The 26,900-nt window shown below is 31.4% G+C and overlaps 1 protein-coding gene across 1 annotated transcript in view; it reads left to right on the forward strand.

Annotated features, from left to right (window-relative positions):
* LOC127714522 (adhesion G protein-coupled receptor L4-like) overlaps positions 1-26,900 on the forward strand; it is a 115,702-nt gene that overhangs the window by 84,739 nt on the left and 4,063 nt on the right. Inside the window, exons 10-23 of the mRNA XM_052220607.1 lie at positions 370-478; positions 1,361-1,480; positions 2,014-2,086; positions 2,476-2,590; positions 2,901-2,947; positions 3,495-3,618; positions 4,929-5,032; positions 5,705-5,807; positions 7,508-7,658; positions 9,037-9,106; positions 12,863-12,929; positions 13,314-13,399; positions 14,538-14,664; positions 15,903-15,944. Coding sequence (XP_052076567.1) covers positions 370-478; positions 1,361-1,480; positions 2,014-2,086; positions 2,476-2,590; positions 2,901-2,947; positions 3,495-3,618; positions 4,929-5,032; positions 5,705-5,807; positions 7,508-7,658; positions 9,037-9,106; positions 12,863-12,929; positions 13,314-13,399; positions 14,538-14,664; positions 15,903-15,944 — 1,338 coding nt within the window. The remainder of the gene's footprint in view (positions 1-369; positions 479-1,360; positions 1,481-2,013; positions 2,087-2,475; positions 2,591-2,900; positions 2,948-3,494; positions 3,619-4,928; positions 5,033-5,704; positions 5,808-7,507; positions 7,659-9,036; positions 9,107-12,862; positions 12,930-13,313; positions 13,400-14,537; positions 14,665-15,902; positions 15,945-26,900) is intronic.

The raw sequence follows: 26,900 nt of genomic DNA on the forward strand, positions 1-26,900 counted from the left end.
ATTTCCTTCTAATGTAACTAATCCATCATGAATAAAACAAATCCTTTATTTTGATAATGTCAGTTTTTGAGATCTTGTTGCTTGAATTAGAGTTGTCTTTTCACAAAGAATAGTTTGTCCCTTCTCACACTAGATACTTGTATCAGTATTAGACATTCTGTCTTATGAAACAAAAATAAACCAATTCTTTCAATATGTCTTTATTTTTAGAATTAGAAATACCAGTTAAAAGAAAAGATAAGTCTTTTTATACTATTGCATGAGGAAAGGGGCTTTGATTGTATGAGGTCTAACAAATCTTGTTGAAATTGTAGTAAACATTGCATTTTGTTAACACCTAAATAAAAACAGTATATTGTTATTTTTTAGGGAACAAGTGGTATAACCACAGTAGTAAAAGCAGTAACAGATTACAATAGTGCGTTTCATAATGTGATGGATGGTGAATTTTCTATGCATGTTAACAAGGAAAATATTGGTATGATTTTTATCAGGCTTTTTTTAGCTTCATATGCTAAGATTACCATTGTCACTTCTTTAAAACCTAATGCGACTTAGTGGGATGCATTTGTTATGATCTACATATCTAGGTACGCTTAAGGAGAAAAAAAACAAATCGAATTGATTAATATAAGCCCTACACACTGCTCCATAGGTTAGGGAAGATGTAAGGGCACTAAAACATGTTAAGTCAACTACGTTCTTTGTGTGTCTTAATCAAGCAAGTAGCCTGTTATTCAGAGAGTTTGTTCCTGCTGTTTTTAGTAATTGTTTTTCGTTAATAAATTTTCACATTATCGGTCCGTTAATTTGCTCTTTTGAATAGTTTACATTTTGTCATCATGGGGCCCTTTATAGCACTCTTTATGGTTTTGAATTTTTGGTTTTGCTTATTGTTCAAGACCCTCCGCTAATTGTTTCATTACACACTCACAGCATTTGATCAACAATACTTGTAATTAAAACAGATTTAAGTTGAATAAAATAGAGGGCCGCTCATTCTCAGAGCGTTTACATACTCGGGGATTGATTTCCAATAATTAGCAGTCAATTTGAGCATTTTAACTTTTGCATTACATCGAAAAACATCATTGGCATGCAGTCCACGAACATAATGTAACGGCCTCAGAGTGATTATATCAGAATGATTTTAAGTCCAGCTAAATCGAAATTTATAGAGCAGAACTTATAATATGGAACACCGTACCGGAAGTATTAATAAAAAAAAATAAGTAAAACTCACATGACTGTATAAACATTTTAATTTATCTAAAGAAATCACTAAAATAAATGTCAATTCCATTTCTGTTTCTCTGCACTGTTTATACTGAATGTTTAATGGTTCCGTCAATTATTTAAGTAATGGAAGTAGGAAAGACTAGCTCTACCGAGATCATTGTTCCTGATCGGTTGCAAACAAACGACTCGTGGATAACCGATTCAGGGACTGAAATGAAACTTAAAAAGAACATGTGCATCGGTAAGTCAACATTTGATATATATTGTATGATATAGTAAACCAGTATCATTAAAACTAAACCTTTAAGAAGTAAATTGACATTTGCATAGCTGTTATCAATTATGTTTGACTTCATGGTATTCTCTTTCCTATTCATAAAGTTTTAGTAAATGAAATAAACATCATAGCAACTATACAAATGTTCCATTGAACATAATTATTTTGTGTATTTTAAGAGATAAACCAGATCAAAATTACTGAACTTGAAGGGTTCATGAAGGAGCTATTCTAAGCTTAAGAAGTTAAACCTATTTTTGTTTTGTGTTTCCGTGGTTTTTTGCCATGATATTGGTTGGTAGTCTACCAATTTGTATGTTTGTATCTACCGCATTTTTCTATGTTCCCTTGTTATAACATCATATAATTATATTGATCATCGATTTAAAATTATATGACAAAACTTGAACACCCATATATAATAAATACTTCTATGTGTTTTATTAAGTCTTAATGTCTGACTATAAATAACCCTAATATTTGAATCTTTTTTTTAGATTTGACTGGATATAGTTGCACATTCTATCGAAATATATCAAGCTTATTTCCGAAATATTTACTTTTAAATCGGTAAGTAACGAAGACTGGTCATAGATTTGCCGTAACTATATTATTTTTTCATAAATAGCTAATGGACTTAATCCGGTGCACATTAGCTATCATTTTCTTCATTTGTCTTTCAAATTAACAAATATTAAAACAATTTAACTTAAACCGTTCACTACATGCATCGTTGTATGACGTACCGTTGAGAGACATAATTTTTTTTTGAAGACCTCGTAATATCTGTTTGTCGAAGAGACGTTATTTGGTAGAAATATTTCCCAATTTTTGTTATTGATATTATTAAGCTTAATGTCTGTAAATTCTTCATTTTTTTCATATTCCAATGTCTTATCTAGGAAAAGAGTCATTGCCTTATGCAAAAACTAGATAACTTTTGTTTATATTTTCTGCAGGGAAGTGCTGCTATTTGATGGAATATACGATGTAAATTCAATCATAGCTGATGTTTCGATTGAGTCAGAGTCGTGTTCGAATTATTCCTTAGATTTAAGATTTGGTCATGTATTAGTAAGTTGGATATGCTATTGATACATTAATAAAATCCGTTTAATATTTGAACGTCTGTACAGTTCTGAAAATATTTGGATTGGTGAAAATATTTTTAAGTAGTTAAAAAAATTGTAATATATGTAAGAGCAGAAATTTGTAAATATTAGAGGCAATATGATAATATGCATAATAACTTTTCTCTGAAAACTTTTTTAAGATGTTTAAACTTTGCATGGATTAACAAACGGCTAACATAAAGAGTCATGCGACTAGAATATTCCTGTAACGTTTAGTCCAGGACTATGTTTATTTTTAATATTTTTTCAAGGGAAACCACTCTAGACCTGTTTGTGGATTTTGGGAGTTCAATGCTTCGTAAGTATATCTTTCAATGTAATTTGTCTTAAAATATGAGTTGCGTTACCTTGCATTACTTCAAAACCATTACTTTTCATTCTTTATATGCACAGATAGTATTGACAAACGAAACAAATATAAGGAAACATGATACATACATGTAGCAATTTAAATTGTGATGTAAGATTTACACTTTTGTACTCTTTTAAAGACAATTTAGATGGATATTGTGTCTAGTTAATTTACACTGTAAGATTGTTGTCAATTACACTTGTACATATTATATGCTGGTCTTCATCTTTTTGAAATGTTGTATGGATTTTATTGAGAAGCTCGTGAAATTCTAACCTTATTAAAATAAAAAAAATATTCATCGCTTTTAAAATAATTGCCTGTCATTCTACAAATCGTAAATTGAGATAAATATTTTCATTTTTTTTATGTTGTAGAGTACAAATAATAGTTTCCTCAAAAACGGTTTCTATGTTTATGAAATTTGCAACAACAATATATGCGTTGCATTGAATTCCACAACATTTTTTTAATAATATCAACTGTATTAAAGGAATACCGTAAATGGAGCTTGGTCGTCTTTTGGATCACTAGTAGTTGAGTCCACAGATTCTTACACAACCTGTGAATATAATCACACCACGAATTTTGCCATACTGATGAGCCCAGGAAGGACAGTATGTTAATTTATTTATGCTAAGTAGCATTTCCAAGTTTTACTATAACTTAAACATGTTGGGGTAAAACGTATTCCTTTGTACACCTTTTAAATTTTAACTTATACGATATATGTAGTTGGGAAGCATATCTATGTTCTTATGAATAAATAATAAAAATGAGAATGGAAACGGGGAATGTATCAAAGAGACAACAACCCGACGAAAGAGCAGTAAATATCCAACCAATGAGTCTTCAACACAGCGACAAAATCCAGCACCCGGAGGCGGACTTCAGCTCGCCCCTAAACACAAATGTGGACTAGTTCAGAGAAAATCGTCGTCACACTAAACTTCGAAACATATAAATGAACCAAATTAGAAAACAAAACAAGACTAACAAAGACCATAGGTTCCTGACTTGCTAAAAATGCGGCGAGGTTTAAGATGTTTTGTGAAATCTCAACCTTCCTCCTATACATCTAGCCAATAAACAAACACACAGCAATACGCACAGTAAAACTCAGTTTAAAATAAGTCCGAGTCCGATGTTAGAATAGTTAACAGAAGAAACAAAGCAAAATTAAGCAAACGACAATGATCAACATAAATTAGCAAAAGAGTACTAGCAGTTACTGACATGCCAGTTTCAGAACTCAACTAAACTGATGAAAGATTATGTCTTCGTTATGTGAAAATCAAGCACAATTCCTCACGTTAGGGGTTTAGTATCAAACCATCATAAAATATACGAGAAGAACATGTCCCGTATCATGGCAACAACTGGTTTCAGAATAAATGTGTTTATTTCCGATGAAAAGACCCTATAAGTGAATAAAAATACCATCTTTAATGAGCTGACAACAGTATCGTAACTTTATCCCTTCTGAATAAGTCTGGTTGGTAAGCTTTTGAGGTGAATAACGACATGTTTGTGCTTTGTATAGAATATTACCATAAAAGATTGGATGTGAAATACCTGAATGTATAAGGTGTCTGCACGTTGATTTATATTTAAGAATAATGTCCTTGTACCGATGATGAAATTTAGTAAATGTTTTGACAAGTTTGTGATATCGAAAACCCTCATGTAATAATTTTTAAGTAGTACAGCGATTTCTTGAAATCAAATACTTAATTGTAAGGTCGACGATTTCATCAAAATTGTAGATGATAAGAAAATGAAAACAAAGCATTCGCTGTGCGTGTCGATGTGCACCGTCCTTTTTTTTATGAGATAAGTACTAACATCGACAAATTACATTATAAATTATATTTGATTTAAGATTATACACAGACTCATATTAACTTCTAATTACCACTTGTTTAAGCCATCGCCTCACAACTTTCCATTGAGCCTCATTTCAGCAATAGGATGTGGAATATCAATTCTGTTTCTATTCATTACAATTGTCGTTCATTTAGTACTTTGGAGGTAAGTTTTGAATATCTATATTACAGTTGAAGCACTTTAAACGTAGCAACTTGAAAGAAAGATTAATTGTTAAGTTATTAAATTTGAATTTATTTTATGATTGAGTTACGCCAGTTTACTCGAGGACAATCGTCGTGAATGACGTCTTGAACAAAGAACCTACTGTAACGGTCTACCAAAGCAAAGAGACATTTGAAATGCATGGGAAAATGCACGAATTAACAGATCGTCTTTTGTTTGCCTCTAATCTCTTCTACTAGAATTACAAAGTTAACTGTATATATGTACTTTTCAATGTGACATTTGCATATGTATGTGGATATCTTCTATGGCTTGATTCGGGAGTAATGACTTGGAAATGTTTGATATAATATATTATGTTATATTTGTTAAATTAAGGCAAATACGCCCCACTGTCATACTTGTATATTTGCCATGATCAGTGACCATGGTGACAGGAATTTGCAAGTCATAAGAAGATCAAACTCGAAATGGAGATCTATGTTACAGCTGTCATTTGACTCTTATCACCGATCACCGAAAAGTATTTTTTTCATGATACAAACATGACAAAGTCTTAACACTCTCCATCTTAGGAGTAAACAGTACTTTGTATGCAAAAAACAGAATGTTATGACTAATGATTATTTTGTTTCTTAATGATTTTTGTAGGTATGTAAGAACTGATAGATCAAAAACACTGATGAACTTATGTGTAGCGTTAATTCTGTCTTATGTCCTTTTCCTAGCTGGTATAACACGAACAGAGAATAAGGTAAGAACATAAACAGTAAAACAATATCAATATTACATATAACGATGTTGAACCAATTTCTCCTTTTTTTCCCCAAATTTGGAAAAGGTATACCACAGCTACATGTACATTTTATTATGCTTCATGATTTGAAGTCCTGAAATTGTCAATGATGGTCGGTTGATCACTAAACCTTAAGACTAAAAAATATTGCAGCTTTCCAATTGTAACTTTCTATTTCTATGAAGCAAGAATCCAGCAGTGCTTACATATGGAGTATACATTCTACATTTTGCATTACAATGTTCTTAATTGAGCGTTGCTTTTTTTCAAGAGAATAATTGAAAGGGTTCATTATAGTAAAGTTGCAAATATCCCTTCGAAAGTTATACGGACGTCGAAGCGATTTGAAATATCTGAGTTATAGATTACCATGGATATGCTACCATTGCCGTAGAATCAATCTCGCCCTTTTTTTTCTTGATTTTGACCTTATCGAATAGAATACGACTTATAATCGAACTTCACTCGCTATGAGAAACTCGACGGGAATCATTTATAAATTAGGGTAAGTTTATCCTTTCATTGAAGAGCACCTAATTACTCCCTGCTTTGTCTTCGGGTCCATCTTGCTCAGTAGTTAGTTGTTTGTGTTGTGTTTTGTTGTTTATCTTTCACGTCTTTTTTACAAGTTTTTTCTTTACTTATGATTTTTATGGTCCTTTGTTATTTTTTAAAGAGAAGAGAGGCAAAAGATATCAAAGGGAAATTCAAACTCATAAGTTGTAAATTAACTAACAACGCCATGGCCAAAAATAAAAGACCAAAAAAACAAACAATAGTATACAAAACACAAAATAAAAAAATTAAAGACTGAGCAACACGAACCCAACTGATGACGGGGGAGATCTCAGGTGCTACGGAAGGGTAAGCAGATTCTGCTCCGCATGTGCCACCCGTCGTGTTTTTCTGACTCTTTTTTATAGCATGTATTATTTTATACCACTAGTAAATCAATTTTGATCTGAAAAGGTAATTTGATCGGAATAATTCTTAAAAGACTGAACAATAAATTATGAAGTCATAAACAATCTGTCGGTCAGTTTTCAGACTTATACATCGATTTCAACTCAGAACTGTTCAGATAATTAGCTTACAGTGACTTAAATTCTGTTCGGTTTGTGTTCAGACTGGTAGGTAATTGTTATTCAACTGTATACAACAACATGATACTGAATTGTCTGAAAAGCTACTGAACATGGCTGAATTAACAGCCAGAAAATTGTTTGAACAGTATTGAATTAAATGCAGTGGAAAAGTCTGAAAATTGACTGAAAGACTGAACATGACTGAATAAGTATTTGTTTAGACTTTTCAGATCATGTTAAGATCAAAATGACCGTTTAAAACTTAAAATCATTTACTAAGAAACATGGCATCAAATAATTAGTAGCTAATTAATAGATTGTACTGTTGATGAAAAACAATAGACCTGCAGGTGCTTGTATGGCCAATATCTAAACTCGCAAATACGTTTTTCTTCAACAGGTAGGCACAACAAAATTCATCATTTTATTGCATAGAAATATGCTATGGAGGACATTTTATAGATTCGATGAACAGAAATTAATTTTTCTAATGTGTCTAATTATTAATTAATTCGTCAAAGTCAAATTAATTAATATGTAGTTTGTAATGTTTTTTATCTATCTTCTTAATAGGCAGTCTGTACAGCGATCGCAGTAACTTTACATTATATGTTCTTAACAGACTTAGCTTTGATGCTAGCTGAGGGTATTCTGATATTGAGAATGGTTATGATTGTTTTCCCAACAAAATCTATTGTTCATTGGTTGCTGCCTACATGTTGGGGTGAGTATATATTTACCTTTACGATAATTTCATATTGGCGATGGTAACTCGCCAAATATAGTACAGGTGATTTTTTATTTCTGATTATTTTGATAACTTATCTATGATATCATGTATATTTCGTGTATTTTTAAATAATATGAGCAAATCAGCCCTAATACAGATAAATCAGCATGTGCAATACTGATGACGATGCCCTGTCGATATAAATCAAGAGCTTATATTGCTTTTCGGACAGGGCCAATACCGAAAAAACAGGGCCAATACGGAAAAAAAGCCGTATTGGCCCATGGGCTAATACGCGGGACGTTCACTTCCGGTTTCAATTTTCTTACGCCTTACTGAATTTTGGACGTATCGTTATGCATAAGAAAAACATTTGTATTATATTTTTTTACTTAAAATCAAAAAATGAAAAGTTTAAATGATGTTCAGTGTTTTGTAACGTCTTGAAGTCTTGAAACGGAAATACGTCACAGCCTTTTCGAGTACGACTTTCGATTATTGACACTGTTTCATTTCCGTTGATCAATCATCAGAACGCAGACGATCCAAGAGTAAGAATAGTTATACTGTTTGATTTATTCTTCCCGGCTACTTTATATTTGCTAGATAAAATGAATTGTTATAGCATTATATTAAGTACTTTGACGAGAAATCAGAAATTACATCTGACAATGTTGACAAAAAATCCTTGGACGTGAATGCGAAAAGACAAGTTCAGAGATATGAAATTCTGTATCTTCTTCACAGTAAGTTTCTTAGTCTATTCTAATTAAAAGAATTAAAATCATTTAATAAAAGTGTTATGAACTGGCTGTTTATGTATTGGCCCTGTTATAGATTCTCGATCAGCTGTATTGGCCGTCGACTCTTCGAGAATACAGAAACAGCCAGTTAATAACACTATACTATAAAACGATAAAACGTCACATTTTCAATAGACGGCAACGACTCCTGTTCTTTAACCGGAAGAAGAATTACTTTTGAACAAAAGACAATAGATTTACCAAAAAAAAAGGTATTCAACAAACAACAGCACAAAATCAAAAGAGCATAATGATAATATATCTTTTCTAGGGCTGCTAGCATGTCTATGTTCAGCTGGCACACACTTACTGCTATTACTAAGAAGGGGTTACAGTTGATATAGTCATGATTGCAAAATAACTTTGAATACGACATCCAAGTGCAAAATCTTCTTTAAACTTGTAAAGCACGTTACCGGTACCGCTTTAAAATTGATACAAGAGTTGACGAACCAGATGATATCTTGATACATTAATCATTTTGAATGGTGGTGGATGTTCGCTCAACGCAATTTCAAAGGATGACCATAATCACGTCTACTTGCTCATATGTTCATCTTTATTTTCAGTTGTTCCGGGTATTATTGTCGGAATTTCTGCCGGTGTGACTAAACTTAATGGCTATGGTAACGAGCAGTTGTACGTATTCATTATATAGCTTATAAGATGTGTTTAACATTAGCAACACGACGGGTACAACATGTACAGGATCTGCTTACCCTTCCGGAGCACCTGGATCACCCTCAGTTTTTGGTTGGGTTCGTGTTGCTCCGTCGTTAGTTTTCTATGGTGTGTTTTGTGTACTATTGTTTGCCTGTTTGCAAGCAATGAAAATGCATCATTAAACATGTTTTTTAATATTCATTAGTAATTGGAAGAACTCAGTTGTACGGTATAGTCATGATAGTATTGCTATAATTTTAACATGTGATTTTACAAAGTTTTATGGTAAATTATTTATTTATATCAGAGTTACGTGCAGTTCATGCAATGATTGTTTCTGTATGGATAGTCCAGGGATCAATTCTAAAAAGGAAATGGCTGAGATCTGAAAGAAATTCTTTAACCCAAACACCTATTCACATGTATTATCCAAAACTAAGACCCCGTTATGATCAGTGATTAATTTCAGTTACATCTGGATGGTAGACTTGTTGCATATATGTAATTGATTTTTTTAATTGTTTCCAACGTTAAGGATGTATTCTTCTGATGTTTCAGTCTTGTTTGGGAATTATTCCCAAAACATGTTATACAAGTGGGAAACACCAATGACTTTAAAAAATATTATAATCAAACTAAACTATGTGAAAAAATTGTGTACTTACAATAAGTAGTTTCTGAGTAATGAAATTTTCAATTTTTATAAGCAATCCAGTCAGTGTCATCAGCCAAAATGTTGAGAAAATGGGTGAAGTGTATAAAGAAATGATTTTACCAAAAATATGTACATCTCATATCATTTTTTTCTTTTTAAAATTCTTAGATATGTAATTTTGTCATTCATCCATAACAAAGAAGTTAATATAATATGCTTTTTGTTCTAAAAATAAGAGAAAAATCCCAAATTTACAAAATTTACAGCATGGTCAGTTTGACACGAAAAAGCAACACAATTTTATAAAACGTTCTTATATTATTACCTACCTATATTTTTTTTTAAAGTAAAATTTATTCAGATTGGTCCACTTCATCGTTAGTAAAAGTATGAAAAAAAGTTTAACTGTGAAACTGTGATTTTTTTTCATGATATATGTCCAAAAATAGGTAAAAAGTGATGAAAAATTGTAAAATCATAAAAATGGGGTACTTTTAAATGGGGTACTTTCAAATGGCCGTGGCAAAAAAAAGAAATGCACCACCATATGATTTTTTCTTCATCCATTACTTTTTTACAGTCATATACACCCAAAAATCCAGTTAAGAAAAAAAGTTTAGTTCTAGAAATTTTTGGCTCCTCAGAGGTGTACATCCTTAATAGACTTTGGTCGATCTAGAAATTGACATATCATGATATCGTAGACACATTTTTATTGTTGAAGACTGTTTTCTGTCTTCTTAATTGCTTTTTAATTATTTTTTGTTTCTGATTTATATTTACATCTGATTTCATATAACAAGATTTAAAGTAAGTGAATACTTAACGTTAATGAGATTACAACAGATATTCAAAACAAAATCAAGAGACATCTTAAACATTTAAAGTGAATTTTGGTTTTCAACAACAGATATATGAACATGAAATGTGTGAATCTTTTACTCGCACCGAATCAAGAATAATATGAATAAATTGACTACAGGTTGCACTTCTGTAAATATAGACAATACAATTTCCCATGAGGAAGTCCTTTTACGGCTAAAACTCTGCCACTTTTACTATGAATTTTAGTAACAAATTATATCCAATAATGGTTTAAATGCACTACTATTTTTTTCAAAGGTAAAAAAAACAAGGCTGTGCGGCATAACTTCAACATTTATATGCCTCGAACATCTAATGGTTTAAACTTATACTCACATTTTGTGCTACCCCTTCCTTCACTTTGGGTCTTCCTCAGAACTCAAAATGTGGCCGCTACCCATGTGTATTGATACTTGTAACATTCTCAAGTTGTGTCTCTAGGAGTTGAATCATAAAGATCATAGATGGGAACCAGTAGATAAACAAAACAAAATATCTATGAAATCAATATTAAATTTCTCCGCAAAAGTGGCGTGGCTTGTTAAACAGCTGTATTTACAAAATGCAACCTACAAAAATATAAAGAATAAGCATGATAATAAAGATATATAAAGACAACAACAGAAATATGTTTTACTTTATCTACCTTAAATCAAAGGTGAAGTAATTATTTTCATCTGTCGTTCCATGATGATACACAAGAACGTTTTCATTAAAATGTGTCACCGATAATTTACAATTTTCTATTAGGCCAAGAATAAGAAATGATCTCGATTGAATGTTTATTTTAAACTCGTTTTGTGTATACAATTTAAACGCTTCTTGATATGGCAAAATAATTTTTTTTCAAAGGTTTATCTTAAATAATGATAGGTTTTGTCTTAAGAGATATATCTCTTAGATTTTAAATTGAAAAACAAAACAAATTGGAAAATTAACAAAACAAGCAAATATCACTGAACAAATAAAGACAATGAAAAGACACAAAAATAACATTTCAACAATAACAGCACCAATAGGAATGGCAGGCACAGACATACTGAAAAGGCTAATCATTACCATTAGTCGGTATCAAAATATGTTTATCCATCCAAAGAAAAGGTCTTTAAATTTCAGCTGAGCACTTTTGCTTTTGATATAGTGCAACACAAAATATAGAATGAATTCACAGTCCTATACTTTAGTTTTGTATGGACTCAATGTGTTTCCGGTTGAAAATTTAAAGCTTCTAATAATATCATACCGCAGTAGTTAATTGGTTTTTTTTTTCCAAAAAACTAAAACTTTAAGATGGTAGCGCCTTCTTGATATGAACTACTAGTCCATTACCAGGGTATTACCAGTCCATTAGTCAGCACTTCTGCAAGAATTACCATTGATATGGTCATAGTTATAGATTAATCGTTTACGAAACTTTGAATGTTTTGAAAAACTAAGGATGTTCTACCCAAGTAATATATAGATTATCGTAGCTTTATCTTGCAAAACTTTTTGACAGTTATGGTTCTCAATGCTCTTTGACTTCGTACTTAATTTGGCCTTTTTAACTGTTTTGAATTGAGCGTCACTGGTGAGTATTCTAAAGACGAAACGCGCGTCTGGCGTACACAATTTTAGCCTGGTATCTATGATTTGTTAACAGTCAGTTTATACAACATATTTAAACATTTTAAGGGATTCAAACCTCGCTAAAGTATTTCCTGTAGTGATATATCGCTTGTCGTTAATCATTTGTAATAAGTAGACTCAATATGAAATAAAACCCGACACAATTATAAAAAAAAAAATATTCCCAAAGTAGAAATTTTCGTTTTAACACTCGTCGATTATTACATTTTACAATCACAAATCTTATATAACGGTTTAGTGCTAAAGACTATATTTAACTCACTTTCAGATTATTATATAAACCCTTGAATCAGTGTTTTTACTACACATGCATGTTATACTTACAAGTGTGCCAAGCAAACCATGACAGTACTTTTCAACTAACTATTTTAATATTATATGTGTGTCACATGTCCACGGTTTAAACATTTACGGAATAATACAAATGTTGGTTCATAATATAAGGTTGTGGATTTTCAAATAGTTTGGCTTCGAGCGTGATTAAATAGACATTAATTGCGAATATGCGCATTATGTGCTCTAAATATGTACGGTAAATGTTAGTTATCCATCAACAACTTAAGTGGATGCTTTTATCATTTCAGTTGTTGGTTGACTCTTGATTCAAACCTCATATGGGCGTTCATAGGACCAGCATTACTTGTAATTTTGGTGCGTATTGGTTTTATACAAACGGAAATGTCATAACGAGTTTAAAACTGTCTTCGTCAAATATTATTTATTATGCTAGATGATTTTTTAATTCAAAATTGTAACCATCATTTAACTGAATATGTATTGACATTAACGAGTACGCATTACTTGTAATGTTGAACAATCCATTATGTTAAGCTGCGCATGATACAAAACCAAATAACACAAAAAAGACAAGACAATTCAAAACAACAAATAAAAAACTAAAATGTATATTCAACGAAGTAAATTAAACAAACTTACGATTAAGCAACACGTGTACGAGTACCACCAAACAATCCGAAAATAAATCAAAGTACTCTATAGGGAATGATATGTCTCACTCTCTATTGTTTATTTTAGATCAATTTTGTTATCATTGTCTTAACAGTACATAAAATGATGACCACTAAAGGGTTAGCTAGGAAAACATTAGACGAGAAATCAAGGTAACATTTCATTGGTTAAAATTTTTACAGCAGTAAATTAACATGTACAATTTGTGCATATTTACTCAAACATTATAAAATCGTGCTTTTTTATAAAAAATTATCTCCAATTAATCTGCTGATGGCAGGTAAACATTGTTCACTGACTGGATTTGCCAGAGATACAAAAGAGGGACGAAAGATACCAGAGGGACAGTCAAACTCATAGATCTAAAACAAACTGACAACGCCATGGCCAAAAATAAAAAGACAAATAAACAAATAATAGTACAGACGACAGAACATAGAAAACTAAAGACTAAGCAACACGAACCCAACAAAAAGCTGGGGGTGATCTCCGGTGCTCAGGAAGGGTAAGCAGATCCTGCTCCACATATGACACCCGTCGTATTGCTTATGTTATAACAAATCCGGTAAATAGTCTAATTCGGTAGGTCACATTCGTGAAAAGAGAATGGTATTGTAATTACGACATAAGGAACATATCCGATATCATCTGTGAAACGGTTATTCCATAACGATCAACCAACTCGTGATGACGTCCGTAAAATTTACGAAGGAATTATTTCAATTTCACCATTTGGAACTATTGGTTTAATAAAAAAAACAAGGTAATCAAAAAGTTCATAAGCAAGGAACAGAACAGGGTCAGTTTGCATGTAATCCACTTTGAGATTTTCAGAACTTTAAATAGAACTGAGAATGAAAACCGGGAATGTGTCAAAGAGACAACAAACCGACCAAAGAGCAGAAAACTGGCCAAGTCTACTAAGGGTAATCAGCGCAGCGAAAAAATTCAGCTGGCACCTAAACAATAATATATACTAGTTCAGCAAAATGAACGCTAAACTAAAATCCGAAACATATAAATGAACCAAAATAAAAATTAAAAAAAAAAACATGCAAACCTAACAAAAGCCAGAGGTTCGTTACTTGGAAACCAATTTCCGCAAATCAAATTCATTTTAAAATTACCTGATCAAGGAATAATGTTTATGTCTTAAGGAAATATAAAGTAACTTGTATTCAAGAAAAGAGAAATTAATAAAACAAAATAAACCATGTTATTTATGATACGCATAATCATTAGCAACCAGTTTTTAAAAAGGAAATGAAACTTGTACTTGTTTTTATCTAGGATTGGTATAGAAAGTATCTGTGTCATTTTACCGTTATTTGGAATAACATGGGTACTTGGTGCATTTTCTGTAAACGAGGATTTGGTTGTGTTTCAATACTTATTTGCAATTTTCAACTCTTTACAGGTATTATGCTTCAAATAATGATATAAATTAGTATATGTATAATAATAATAATGATGTGTGCTAAACCTTTGACAAAAAAGCCAAAAAACTCATAAAAGATACCAAGCTCATAAGTATGTACGCCAAAAGTATCTTCATCGACTATATTGGAAGTAAAAGATTAATCTTTCATTTCTTTTTTTTCTCGTATATCTAAATTAAAGATTTTATTAACTTCTGCGAAGCTTTCAATTGATGTCTCAAAGTAATTTTTAAAAGTTAGAAGATCCAAAAAGAACATCTTAAACTAAAAAGTCGTAGACAAACCGATCGACAGACCCAATAATAGATCAGGAAAACTCAGAAAAACAACAGCAGTTTATAAGCCACTAAGTTGAAGACTAAATACGAATCAACACATATAATTCATTGAGTAATCTAGATAGCTTCGGAGATCATGCAAATCATACACCACAGTGTATATATGCAATTCTTACACAGGATCGTTTCAAGAATTGATAAAGACACGTATTATGACTCGAATACAAAAATGTAGATAATTGCAGATATATATTCAGCGCGAGATAATGGAAATTTACTGTTAACCTTTGTACATCAACTCCCTATTGATGATTTTTTTTTCCATTGGCAACTATTTGTCTATCCAATTTCTTAAACAATTTTGTCCTATTTACGTGTACACACCAAATGTTTGTTAACAAATGGTGTTATCTGGATAGTATTGTGAACATTGTAAAGTTAATACGCTCAGTTTAATTCCGATAACGTCATATACGTTAGGCCACATGGGTACAAAGAAAAATGTTATTTGGGTTCTAATGATACTTCAAAATAAAGAAAACAAACAGATATTTTAGCATTCGTTAACTTTTAAAACTTTCAAAAAAATTTTGCAGTCAAAAATTTGAATTTTAGTTCTTTTCAAATTCAAATACTTGCATCGTTTTAAATCATAAAATTTGACATTTTGCAAAATCTAAAGGAAGACATACTTATAAAACATATCCGATTTTTTATTATAAACAGTTACTTGTACATAAACAAGTCTGATCATGTTATTTTACAAAATACTTTTATGGATGGATAAGAATTTTAGCAGAACTAAACCAAAGCAAAATGTTTATTCTATTAAGTATTGTATGTGCACTGTCTTCATTTTTATAGTAGTTCTATGTATATAAAGTCTGATTAAAGATGTAAGAAATTGTAACATTATTTACATTATTCTTTTCATACAGGGTCTTTTTATTTGTTTATTCCACTGTTTTTTTAACAAACAGGTGAGTTTTACAAGTTTTATTTGAAGACATTGTAAATACCATGATAAAAAAGTGATTCGTGAATGTAAATATTAGATATTTTAGTACGCTAAAATTTGATATCCACAATATAAAAAATAATATGGTTTGGAAGGATTGCTAATGAGATAACTCTCGACCAGAGACCAAATAATGTAGACGCTACTAGCTATAAGTCACCATACAGCCTTAAAAAATGAGCAAGACATATACTGGATAGCAAGATATAAATGGCGCCGACATGACAAATATAAAACTATTCAAACGAGAAAACGAGCGGCCTAATTTATGTACAACCACCGAATGACAGGCGCCTTAACTGGGATAGACAAATATAGAATGTTGCGGGAATGAATATGTAAGTGGGCGCCAAACCCTCTCATAACTTGACACAACATAAAAACAAACTTTTAAAATCAGTTTAAGAGGACTTAACTCATCAGATCGACTCAAGAAACGAACTGGACAACATATTTAACGAAACACAAATATGCTGAACAGCAACAAACGACAGCCACTCAATAACAGGATCCTGACTTTGAAAAAGCACATACAGATTGTGGCGGGATTAAACATGTTCGCGGATGCCAAACCCTCCATAACATGAGACAGTGGCTTAACAGCACTACATAAGGACGAACTTTTAAAATCAGTTTGAAAGGGCTAAACTCATCAGATCGATTCAAAGCCAAACCTTCCAACAGAAACACAAAATACACAAGTTACAGATCTGAGCGTATTCGCAGTTACTGAAAACTAGTTGAAGGCTATCAATTAACAACTAATAAAAGCATCATGAATCTAAGACTACGATATCAATCAGTACACATTCTACTCCAATGGAATTTGTGTAAAGACGTCACAGTCACACAAAAACGACCTTGTGCAATGTAAATATATAGATATCGACTAATTGTAGGACCGTGAATATGCACATGTGTATAACAATAATATTAAGTTATTATTGATAACAAAACCAATAACAATACCGATAAAACAATATTCAAAGATCTAATAACAGTGTTAAATTGGTAACCTTTTAGAAAGAGTTCATCTTAGATCAGGGACCTGGAGTTTTTGAAGTTTAACCCACTTTGTTTGATAGTGTTATCATTGGCAATTATAACACTTCTCCTTAATTTATAAGAACAGCAACCTTCGATTGTAATTTGTCAATTGTATATCGTTTTTATTCACTTTTTTCATATTTTGTACATCATAATATACGTTTTCGTCAAAAACGTATTAACATATGGCGTTGATGATTATGTAATGTTTATCGTAAACTTTTGGTTTCAATGCTATATTAAATACATTTTGGGTTACAAATTGTTCAAATTTAAAGCCAAAGGAAATAACTAACAAATATTTCCTAAATTTATGAAATACAATATATATATAGCAAATTAGGTCTGGGTTGGTTATGACTTTGTCATATATGGTTCAGACTAGGTCGAGTATGGTTCAGACTAGGTCGGACATTGTTCAGACTTGGTCGAGAATGGTTCAGACACTTATAGAATTGTTAAGTACTGGTAGAGTAAAGGTCGAGAACAAGTTCACGCTGTTAATAGATATAGGATGATGTGGTATGAGTGCCAATGAGACAACTCTCCATCCAAGTTACAATTTATAAAAGTAAACCATTATAGGTCAAGGTACGGCCTTTAACACGGAGCATTGGCTCACACCGAACAGCAAGCTATAAAGGGCACCAAAAATTTACTAGTGTAAAACCATTCAAACGGAAAAACCAACGGTCTCATTTATATAAAAACGAGAAACGAGAAACACGTATGAACTACATAAACAGACGACAACTACTGTAATCAGATTCCTGACTTAGGACAGGTGCAAACATTTGCAGCGGGATTAAACGTTTTAATGGTACCAAACCTTCTGCCTTTTCTGTAACAATAGTTTAACATCACAACATAGAAAAACACACTATAACATATCAATTGGAAGGCTTAACTCAATCAAAAAACGTAAATTAACACACAATGAACGAATAAATTTGACCTATGACTCCTGAATGCAAATACACAGTTATTTAAAAATTACAAGGGATAAATAATAAGGGATAAAATAAGTCAAAAGTAAAGAAACAGGTTTAAACAAAGTTAAAGTATGATATCACTGTGAAATTTCAAACAATTTATAGAAAATCATCACTTTTGAAGAAACCTGCGTCATATTATACACAGGTAAATGAAAATAATTTTCTTGTTAAGTATACTTCTTCTTCTGTGTGTATAAATTCTTCCGTTTATGAATACCAAGAAATTTCTTTAATATCAATAAAACTAATCCAACACTTGGTACATATGGGGTGAATATCAACAATAAAAATATACAATTAGTGCTAGATAAAATGAAATAATTTTGATGTTCATAGTACGAAGAAGTGAAAATTAGTAGTAATTAAATACCAAATAATCAAAGTTGGAATATAGACAAGATCCATGTTAACATTAAATAAAAAAAAAAGCATTACAAATAGTATCAACAGGTCAAATTAAAAGAAAGTACGATTTGAGAGTACTCGCAGTTACTAACAGCTAGTTAAAAGCCAAAACAATTAATAATAAAAAATCATGCATCAGAGACTAAAATCAACTAAAGTACATCCCAGGGATTTCGTATTTTAACGTCATGAACAGTAAAAGAAGACGTTACTTGTGCAATGCCAAAAATAAATGTATCGACAGGTACAGTCCGTGTAACGTAAAAGTTAACAAAACGAACGATGCCCGACTCATGTACGGACGATGCCCGAACGATGTACGTACGCTACCCGAACGGTGTACGAATGCAAACGAAACGCTGACCGAACGTTGCACGGACGCTGAACGAATGATGTACGAACGAAACCATGTACCATAAACCATACTCTAAACGATAACATAAGCGCCCTTTTATCGTAAATCGTATGGTTTTGCGTACTTCGTTTCGTTTAGCGTATACCGTATCGTTTAGCGTACATCGTTTCGTTTAGCGTATATCGTATGGTTAAGCGTACATCGTTTCTTAGCGTGCATAGTTTCGTTTAGCGTACTTATTTTTTTTTTAAATATAAAACTAGAATTGTGTTCTGTTAAATATTTTTTATATAGGTGATAATAGGCTTATAAATTTAGATTGGATGCATAATTCAGTTTTTAATCATTCATTAAATAAATTATAATTTATTCTGTCTCGACGTTGATCCAAAACTATTTACATAAAAAATTTGAAAAATAAACACTGAAATAGATTTAAACAAACTAAAAGATACGATTATGAATTTTGTTAGCCGTGGAAAAGGTGAATGTGCGAGTAAACTGCAGTCTGCAGGGTGTTTAGTCAACAGTTTTTAGATTATATATATATTTTTATTCATCTATCAAATCAGTCGAAAAAAAACAAATATTCAAGAAATTTCAAATAGAAACAATATTCTGTTATGTGCCTCATCAACCCCAAACATAAATCCCTACCAATGTACAAACGATTGTGTATTATTTTTACTGCTAATGCACTTGACTTTTAACAATCATCAAAGAAGAGCGTGTCCGGCAAATGAAAAATTTCTAAAAACTGAAAAAATGAAAAATCTAAAAATTGTAAGTGAAATTATAATTTAGCGTTTTAATTTTTTTATTTTGTAACAACAACAAAAATCTAGACCATTTCCCTCTTTTCTTTAATAATCTAAGACCATTTTCCTCTATTCTTCATTTTGCCCGTTATACTCTATTCTTATTTTATATTTTTTTTCTTTATTTTCCTGTATCTATATACCTCCTTTATTCGGAGCAACCCCACCCTAAATATACATATGATACACAGGGTCTATAGGTCATCGCTTGTGCCGTGATACACATGTTTGCATAACAAAGGATGTCCTTGTTTATATTCATGACATTTTAAATATCCTCCTAATAATACATCTAATAGTTGCCATTGGACGTTAAACAGCTAACTATAAATGCACCCGTCATATTCTTAGTTTTGTTGTAATGTGTAAATCAAACAACATGATGAAACACTTGCAGATTTTCAATGCCGACATAATGGAAAATAATTGTAAACAAAACCACTCAGGCCCTATTTTCCAATTTCTATTGTAATGTGGTTTAATGCAAAAAAGGTAACTCCTGAATACTGATCTGTACCCATCAAGCATTTAGGATTAATAACAAATCTATGGTAGTCTCTTTTTCTTTACTCGCAAATTATTCGACTAAATCATGTTTTATTTATGAAAATAGCTTATTGCTGGCAATTGTTAAATATTGATCCCTAGATTTTCAATTGTTTAGTTGTTAGGTTACTGTCTGATCTCGCAAACTTGACATTTTATGGTCAGTATTGTTTGCATCCAATTGCACCAATTTATCAAAAAGATAATAATGCGACACCGTACGAGAGTCGTTACTTTACATAAACTACTAGGTTTTTTTCTATAACGAAATACGAAACCACTTCTCGTAATTCGCCTTGGAGTAATTGTGCTTCTCATTTGACAAAATATGCCTTTGTCTCAAAAAAAAAAAAATACAATATAATACAGAGTAATATATAAAACTGGACTAGAGTGAAGAGTTTGAAAGTAGGAATTCTGAATTTTAATTGAATGTTCTAAATCTTTGTGTATTTTTTATATAAGATTGTACAGACTCAACTATTTCTTTGTTTTGCTGTGCTGAAATGAAAGGTCACCAGCCAATAGTAGCAAAAAGGATATAGTAGATCTTTCTAATTTTGAAGATTATATTTCTCTTGCTTCAATGTGAAACGGGCACCAAAAAAAAAAAGAAGGTGAATACTATCCTCAACAGGATGGCCACAGCTACATGCGGGATTGTGTTTCATATTAACAAGGTTTTTATAAATCAGCATTTGAAGAACTTCACATATTTCTCAAACGTGTATCAATGATATTAAGATTTATATCACCATAACTAAAATAGGAAGTGCGTACTGTGAATAAATACTCAGTTTAGTATTGTTTACAGCAATTAATCACATATAATACCATGTTAACAGTTAATAACATAAACGTTACCAATTTTTCTGCACCAGATGCGCATTTCGACAATCAATGTCTCTTCAGTGAAGGTGACGGTATTTGACAGTCTGAAGGAGACAGCATCGAGGATTTAATAAGGCAAAGCTTCTGTTGTACTCAATCTTACTAAAGTTTTCTTTATTATATTTTATAGATATGTATTCGAGATACGATAATGTAGTTTCCTTTTTTATATTACACCTGATCATCTATGATGGGATAATGTCTAATGAGAGAATTTAATCATAGACTGAATAACGTAGAAATGACCAATTAAAGGTCACTGTACGGCCTTCAACAATGAGCAAAATCCATACAGCATGGTAAGATATACAAGGCTCCGAAAGGACAAATGTAAAATACACTCAACGTCTTCTCAGCGATTGCAAAGTACTTTTTCTAAATTAATTAAGTTTTGAATCAGGTTACACAGTCACAATAGTATACAGTAAATAGCCTTTCATGTTAAAATACAATGTCATACAACAAATAGAAGTTTTTAACGACCTTGACTGGCTATACAGCCCTTGCACGGTCACTACAATGTCATAATACTATGACAATGTCATTTACACTGTTCAAACAACAACAAATGGAAGTTTTTAACGACCTTGACTGGCTATACAGCCCTTGCACGGTCGGTACTGTTCAAACATCACCGCACGTCAAACTTTGTACAACAGAAAAAAAAGCTGATTGGACATTCGTGAAAATGTGTCACGCCCTCATCAATTGGCGTACATCCTATCAAGTACTTTCAGAAAGCTTCCATTAAAATAATTTTACATACAAGTAATTGTGTATTTTATTTTCTAAACAAAACAAAATGTGCAATGAAGCCACGGATTCGTAATCTTCAAAAATAGTTCACAAACGGTTGATAAAATGTGGAAAGTCTAAATAGAAATATAACAATTATGTCCAGTGTGCGTTTATAAAACGGGCTCTATTTGGACATTTTGAGATACTATAAGTACTAGTTTAATGTGTATAGAATTTTAGACGTCATTACGACTTTTGATCAGTTGGATTTTCAATTTCAATATAAAAAAAAAATGTTTTGGGTTTTCTTCTTTTCTTTCAATTTATATCATGATTCTTTGGATATTTCCCATTATCTTCTGATTTTTTTTAAGATGAATAATTTAAAACTTGTATACCAAACATTTAAAATTTTACTCTGCATTTATAAATAGCATTGAAAGTACAACATCTTATAAACGATAAACATTGATAGATGTAAATGAGCCACTCTTTCTCGTGTTGAGATGGAATATGTTCGTTATTTGATTTGATGAGTTTAACAATCGAAACCCCTGAAATATCGTCTCATAACAAGCACGAAAAATGGCAAAATAGAACTTACAACAGCGGGCGATGATTTCTAATTATACAATACTCTTGCAATGGATTTTTTTAATGCATTGTATAACTTATCAATTTAGACATTTCTTATCCCGAATTACTTCTTTGTTAAAACTAAAATGCACTATTTCATGGTCAACTAACCCAAGAAGTCAAATGAAATATCATAATCGTGGTAATTGTTTCATGATATGTTTTAGCTATCATTTGTGACTTTCAGCAAGTGACATTCCCTGTTGACCATATTAAACAGTGCACAATAATAAATTAACATATACGTTTATACATGAGGTTAAGAATGATCGAATGGACTACTTTTTTTCTACGGTTTCCCTTTAACAATCGATGGGCATTCCATTCCCTTTTGAAATTACTTAATCGAATATGAAGTCTCATGCACGAAGAAGTTTGTCTGACGTGAAAATACGTAGTCCCATATCTCGAGGCTACATGGAGACACAAAGAGTAAAATAAAAAGGCAGGACTACATTTACATTGAAATTATATACATTTAAAGAAAAATACAGGACAAAATTTTTCATCATAGTCCCCCCCCCCCCCCTCGTAAAAATCTAATGGTAGCTTCCTAGTTGATTTCGACCACGAGCTTTGTAACCGCAGAGAAAAAGTCAAGTGTAAGTCGGTGTGACTATACCCACCAGCAACATATGTTCACAAGCTTCGGGTACGTGAGGAGACTTTCTTGCTACGTATAAGACGGTTGATATTTTCTTCATTATGAGCTAGAACTATTTTTGACCTTCGCATCTTTTATTTTTTAGATTACGTCGTTGATGATCTGATCACTACAACGTTTTTACAAAATATTCGTTCCCGTGAAAATTAAGATTTGTTTAACTTAAAAAGTTCATCTATGATGAGTTTATTTATAAAAAAGATTGGCGTGCAATCATGTATCTGAATCCAATAGTATCAATTTAGATAAATATATTCATATTTATGGACGTACATATGTCGGGGTTTAGACTATTTCATTCGATAGTTATATCTATCTATAACTGCATGCTGAGTATCACATAATTATTACTGTTTCGCAAATTATAATAATTTAGATATTTGACCAAAAAGAGGCAAAATCGTAGAGGCAGTCCCATTATGTGAAGAATAAAACATATTGAGCTTTCTGGACTTTCTTCTGTCCACTAGCAAATGTCACCCTGTGTCTCTGAATATGTATAACTCCCCGACTATCAAACACGGGCGACCCAGTGACTTATCATTCTGCTTCAAACTTAACGTCATGTTCTAAATTCATGACAACAATTCCCTAATCACATGTTGTTTAAATTGCTATAAAAACACAGAGGTTTAATTTGTTTATTTAATATTTTTATCTAAATTCACATTTCGCCTTAGTTCAATTCCCATCTCGCCTTAGTACTATATTTTTTACCTTTTTCACCTGGAATTCACAGCTAAGGCGAAATGAGAACACACCAGTAAGATTATCTAGTCAGTACATATTTCTTCTTTTTTTTTTAAATTTAATGTTGTGCTTGCACAACTTAAAACGTATTCTATATGTGTATAGAAATTGCCATTGGGATCAAAAGTAATCCCAAAGTGTTAATGACAGAAGACAATTCTACTACTTGATTTCTTATGTCATCTGGGGAAAAATTAAAGGAAAATTTTCTTATGTCATCTGGGGAAAAATTAAAGGAAAATAGCACATTTTGCATTTATCTTGTTAGGATTAAAATCAATAAGCCAATCTTTAGACTATTTATTCTAAATCGCTATTTGAGACATCATTTATTGTGTAAGGACTATTACTTAAATTAGAAAGGGATGTTTAATCAGCACTCAATCGAGGTAGACTTATCAAATTACCAGCTATGTAATATACATGAATAATAGGGGACCTAATACAGAGCCTTGCGGAACTCCTGCATTAGTATTCTCAAAAGGCGAATATGAATACAAAAACGCTTTCTTGTCTATTTGAAATATAACTAAATAAGTGATTAAATACATTTTTAAATACACTTTTTTCAAATACTTTGCTCACTGCTGATAATAATGAGACTGGTCTATAATTTGAAATCAGTGATTTTGGTTTTGAATACGTATATATATATGCTCAAAGTCAACACATTTTAAAGATTTTGTGAAAATACGATGGTAATATGGATTTTTTTTTTACATAAAACACAAATTACTTTACATAGAGTGTCAGATCAAAATATCTTAAATGCCCCAGTCCAGATATACCGTGTATATTCGACAGAAATATACCATATCGATAATTTTACATTCGTACTTGTTACGTAATAAAATAAGTGTCAATGTAAAAAGAACCAGCAGGTGGTTTATATTCTAAAGTGTTTATCGCCTTCCATTATACATCTGACGATGACATTTAGCTTTAGGGCCAGCTTGTTTTCGCGAAAAATTTAAAAAAAAAAAATTTATATTTATAACATTCTGTGAAAAAATCATGTTAAAGGTAAACTGAGCATAACGTCCTCGCAATTTCTTATTCAGATCCAGGGACACAGATGTCGGAATGAATAAGAATACACTAAATTCTTAAACGATATATTGTAAAATGGACACCAAGCACATTTTGATAGTGTATTTTAGTATAATAGATTTTCTGGTGTATTTTCTATGTTCTGGAAACTTCATCATTCCATCAAAAATAAATTAAATGTTATTAATTTTTAATATTATTTGCGAGGCTGCATGCACATTGCACCTATTGTTTTCTTATGTTTCTTTTCCGCCATGCATAAGTTTAATGTTTACTGTGACTTCTTTATATAATAATTGTGTTTCATCGATTTAAAAACTTTATGCTAAAAATAATTGACCGATACGGAGCGATAGCACGGACATTGGAAAATGCTTCTAAAAGAGGATTGTTTGCAATTCATTTTGAAAAAAAAACCTGTGAATTATTTTGATATCCTTATGATAATGTTTCTTTTTGGCAGCATTATATTTTGTTGATTATTCAATATATTTATATGGTATTTGGCATTTATGTACATGCATAATAATAATCCCTTGGATATATTTTAGTTGTTTGATTTTTGGCTTGTTTAATGTCCAGTGTAAACTATTTCATACATTTCTATGAAGAAAGAGTTCTCATTCCAAGGAAGATTTGAGGTGTTTTTTGTGCAAAATGTAATTTAAAGAATTAAATCCGTGTTTCAAAGTCAAACAAGATAATTATCATTTTTCTTCATATTTCTTATAAAAAATTTGAATATCCATATAATTCAAATCTGGTTTGGTTTTGTTTTGTGCTCAATGGAATTTACTTCGACAAATTCAATTTTATTGACAATTTTGGGATCAACGTCAATGGACAAGCAACCCAACGAGAAAAATGAAAAATTTAAGAGGCAATTATAACTAGTTTTGAGTTGGAAAATCATTCAATGCCATGTGATTGTTTTTCGGTCTAAAATTTGTGCGTGTTTTTGATTTATGAAGAAGTCCATTAGAAAAAATTAAGTAATTGACGACCAAAAAAGAAGTCATCTGGTAAATATCCTTGCAAAGCATGATTTAACAGCGCGCATTATATTTCTCCATTTTCTCTATATTTTTTGACAAACCGGTAATTTCGTCGCCCGGGGATATGAATTTGACATTAATCTTCCTTCAGTAACTTTACAATACGTAGCCGTGTCATTTCCGTATATTGTAGATAGTACGTGTGATATTTACAGTAGAAATACTCATTCAAGTGAATTTTATCGGGTAACATTAAATATAAATAAAAATAAAATTCCACTAAAAAAAATGATATTAATAAGTTCAAGTGTTGCTTTATTAAATGCACATAGGTACGTATTTGTAAACTTATTGACTTTTTAATCAGCGCGTGTCACTGGTACAAATTCAGGATAGTTTAAGAAAGTTTTTAAAATTTTAAAAACTTTAATCACAGGGTGTATGTAATGTTAAGTCTATTTATAAATAAAGTACGGATAAATAGAATTCTAAGCTTCTGTCCAAGTTTGGTAGAAATCCGGGATATATCAAGAAAGTAATTAAAATTTTTAAAACTTTAACGCCGTGACAGAGTGAATGTAATGTTAAATGACAGAAAAAACTAAGCCCATTTATAAGTAAAATACGGATAAACATGATTTTTTTTTACAAAATTTCCTCCCGGATACTCATGATTTTTATGATCATAAACAAGCTTCTGTCTAAGTTTGGTAGAAATCCAGAATAGTTTAAGAAAGTAATTAAAATATCAAAAACTTTAATCTTACAGTGAATATTTGTGGATGTCGCTAGCCGACGGCGACGCCGATGACGGAATGTAGGATCGCTATGTCTCACTTTTGCGACAAAAGTCGCAGGCTCGACAAAAATGTAATAAACTGTTATACTTTGAACATGTGTATCTTATGTGCTGGTAAATAAGAATATATATATACATTCTAAAATATTTTTATAAAAAAATACTAGAGAACTATTAAAGAGTAAGCTTAACAAACAAGCAAAAGAAAAGGAACACAAATTAAAAAAAA

This window comes from Mytilus californianus, unplaced genomic scaffold, assembly GCF_021869535.1.
Source record: "Mytilus californianus isolate M0D057914Y unplaced genomic scaffold, xbMytCali1.0.p SCAF_9, whole genome shotgun sequence".
Classification (NCBI taxonomy): Eukaryota; Metazoa; Mollusca; class Bivalvia; order Mytilida; family Mytilidae; genus Mytilus; species Mytilus californianus.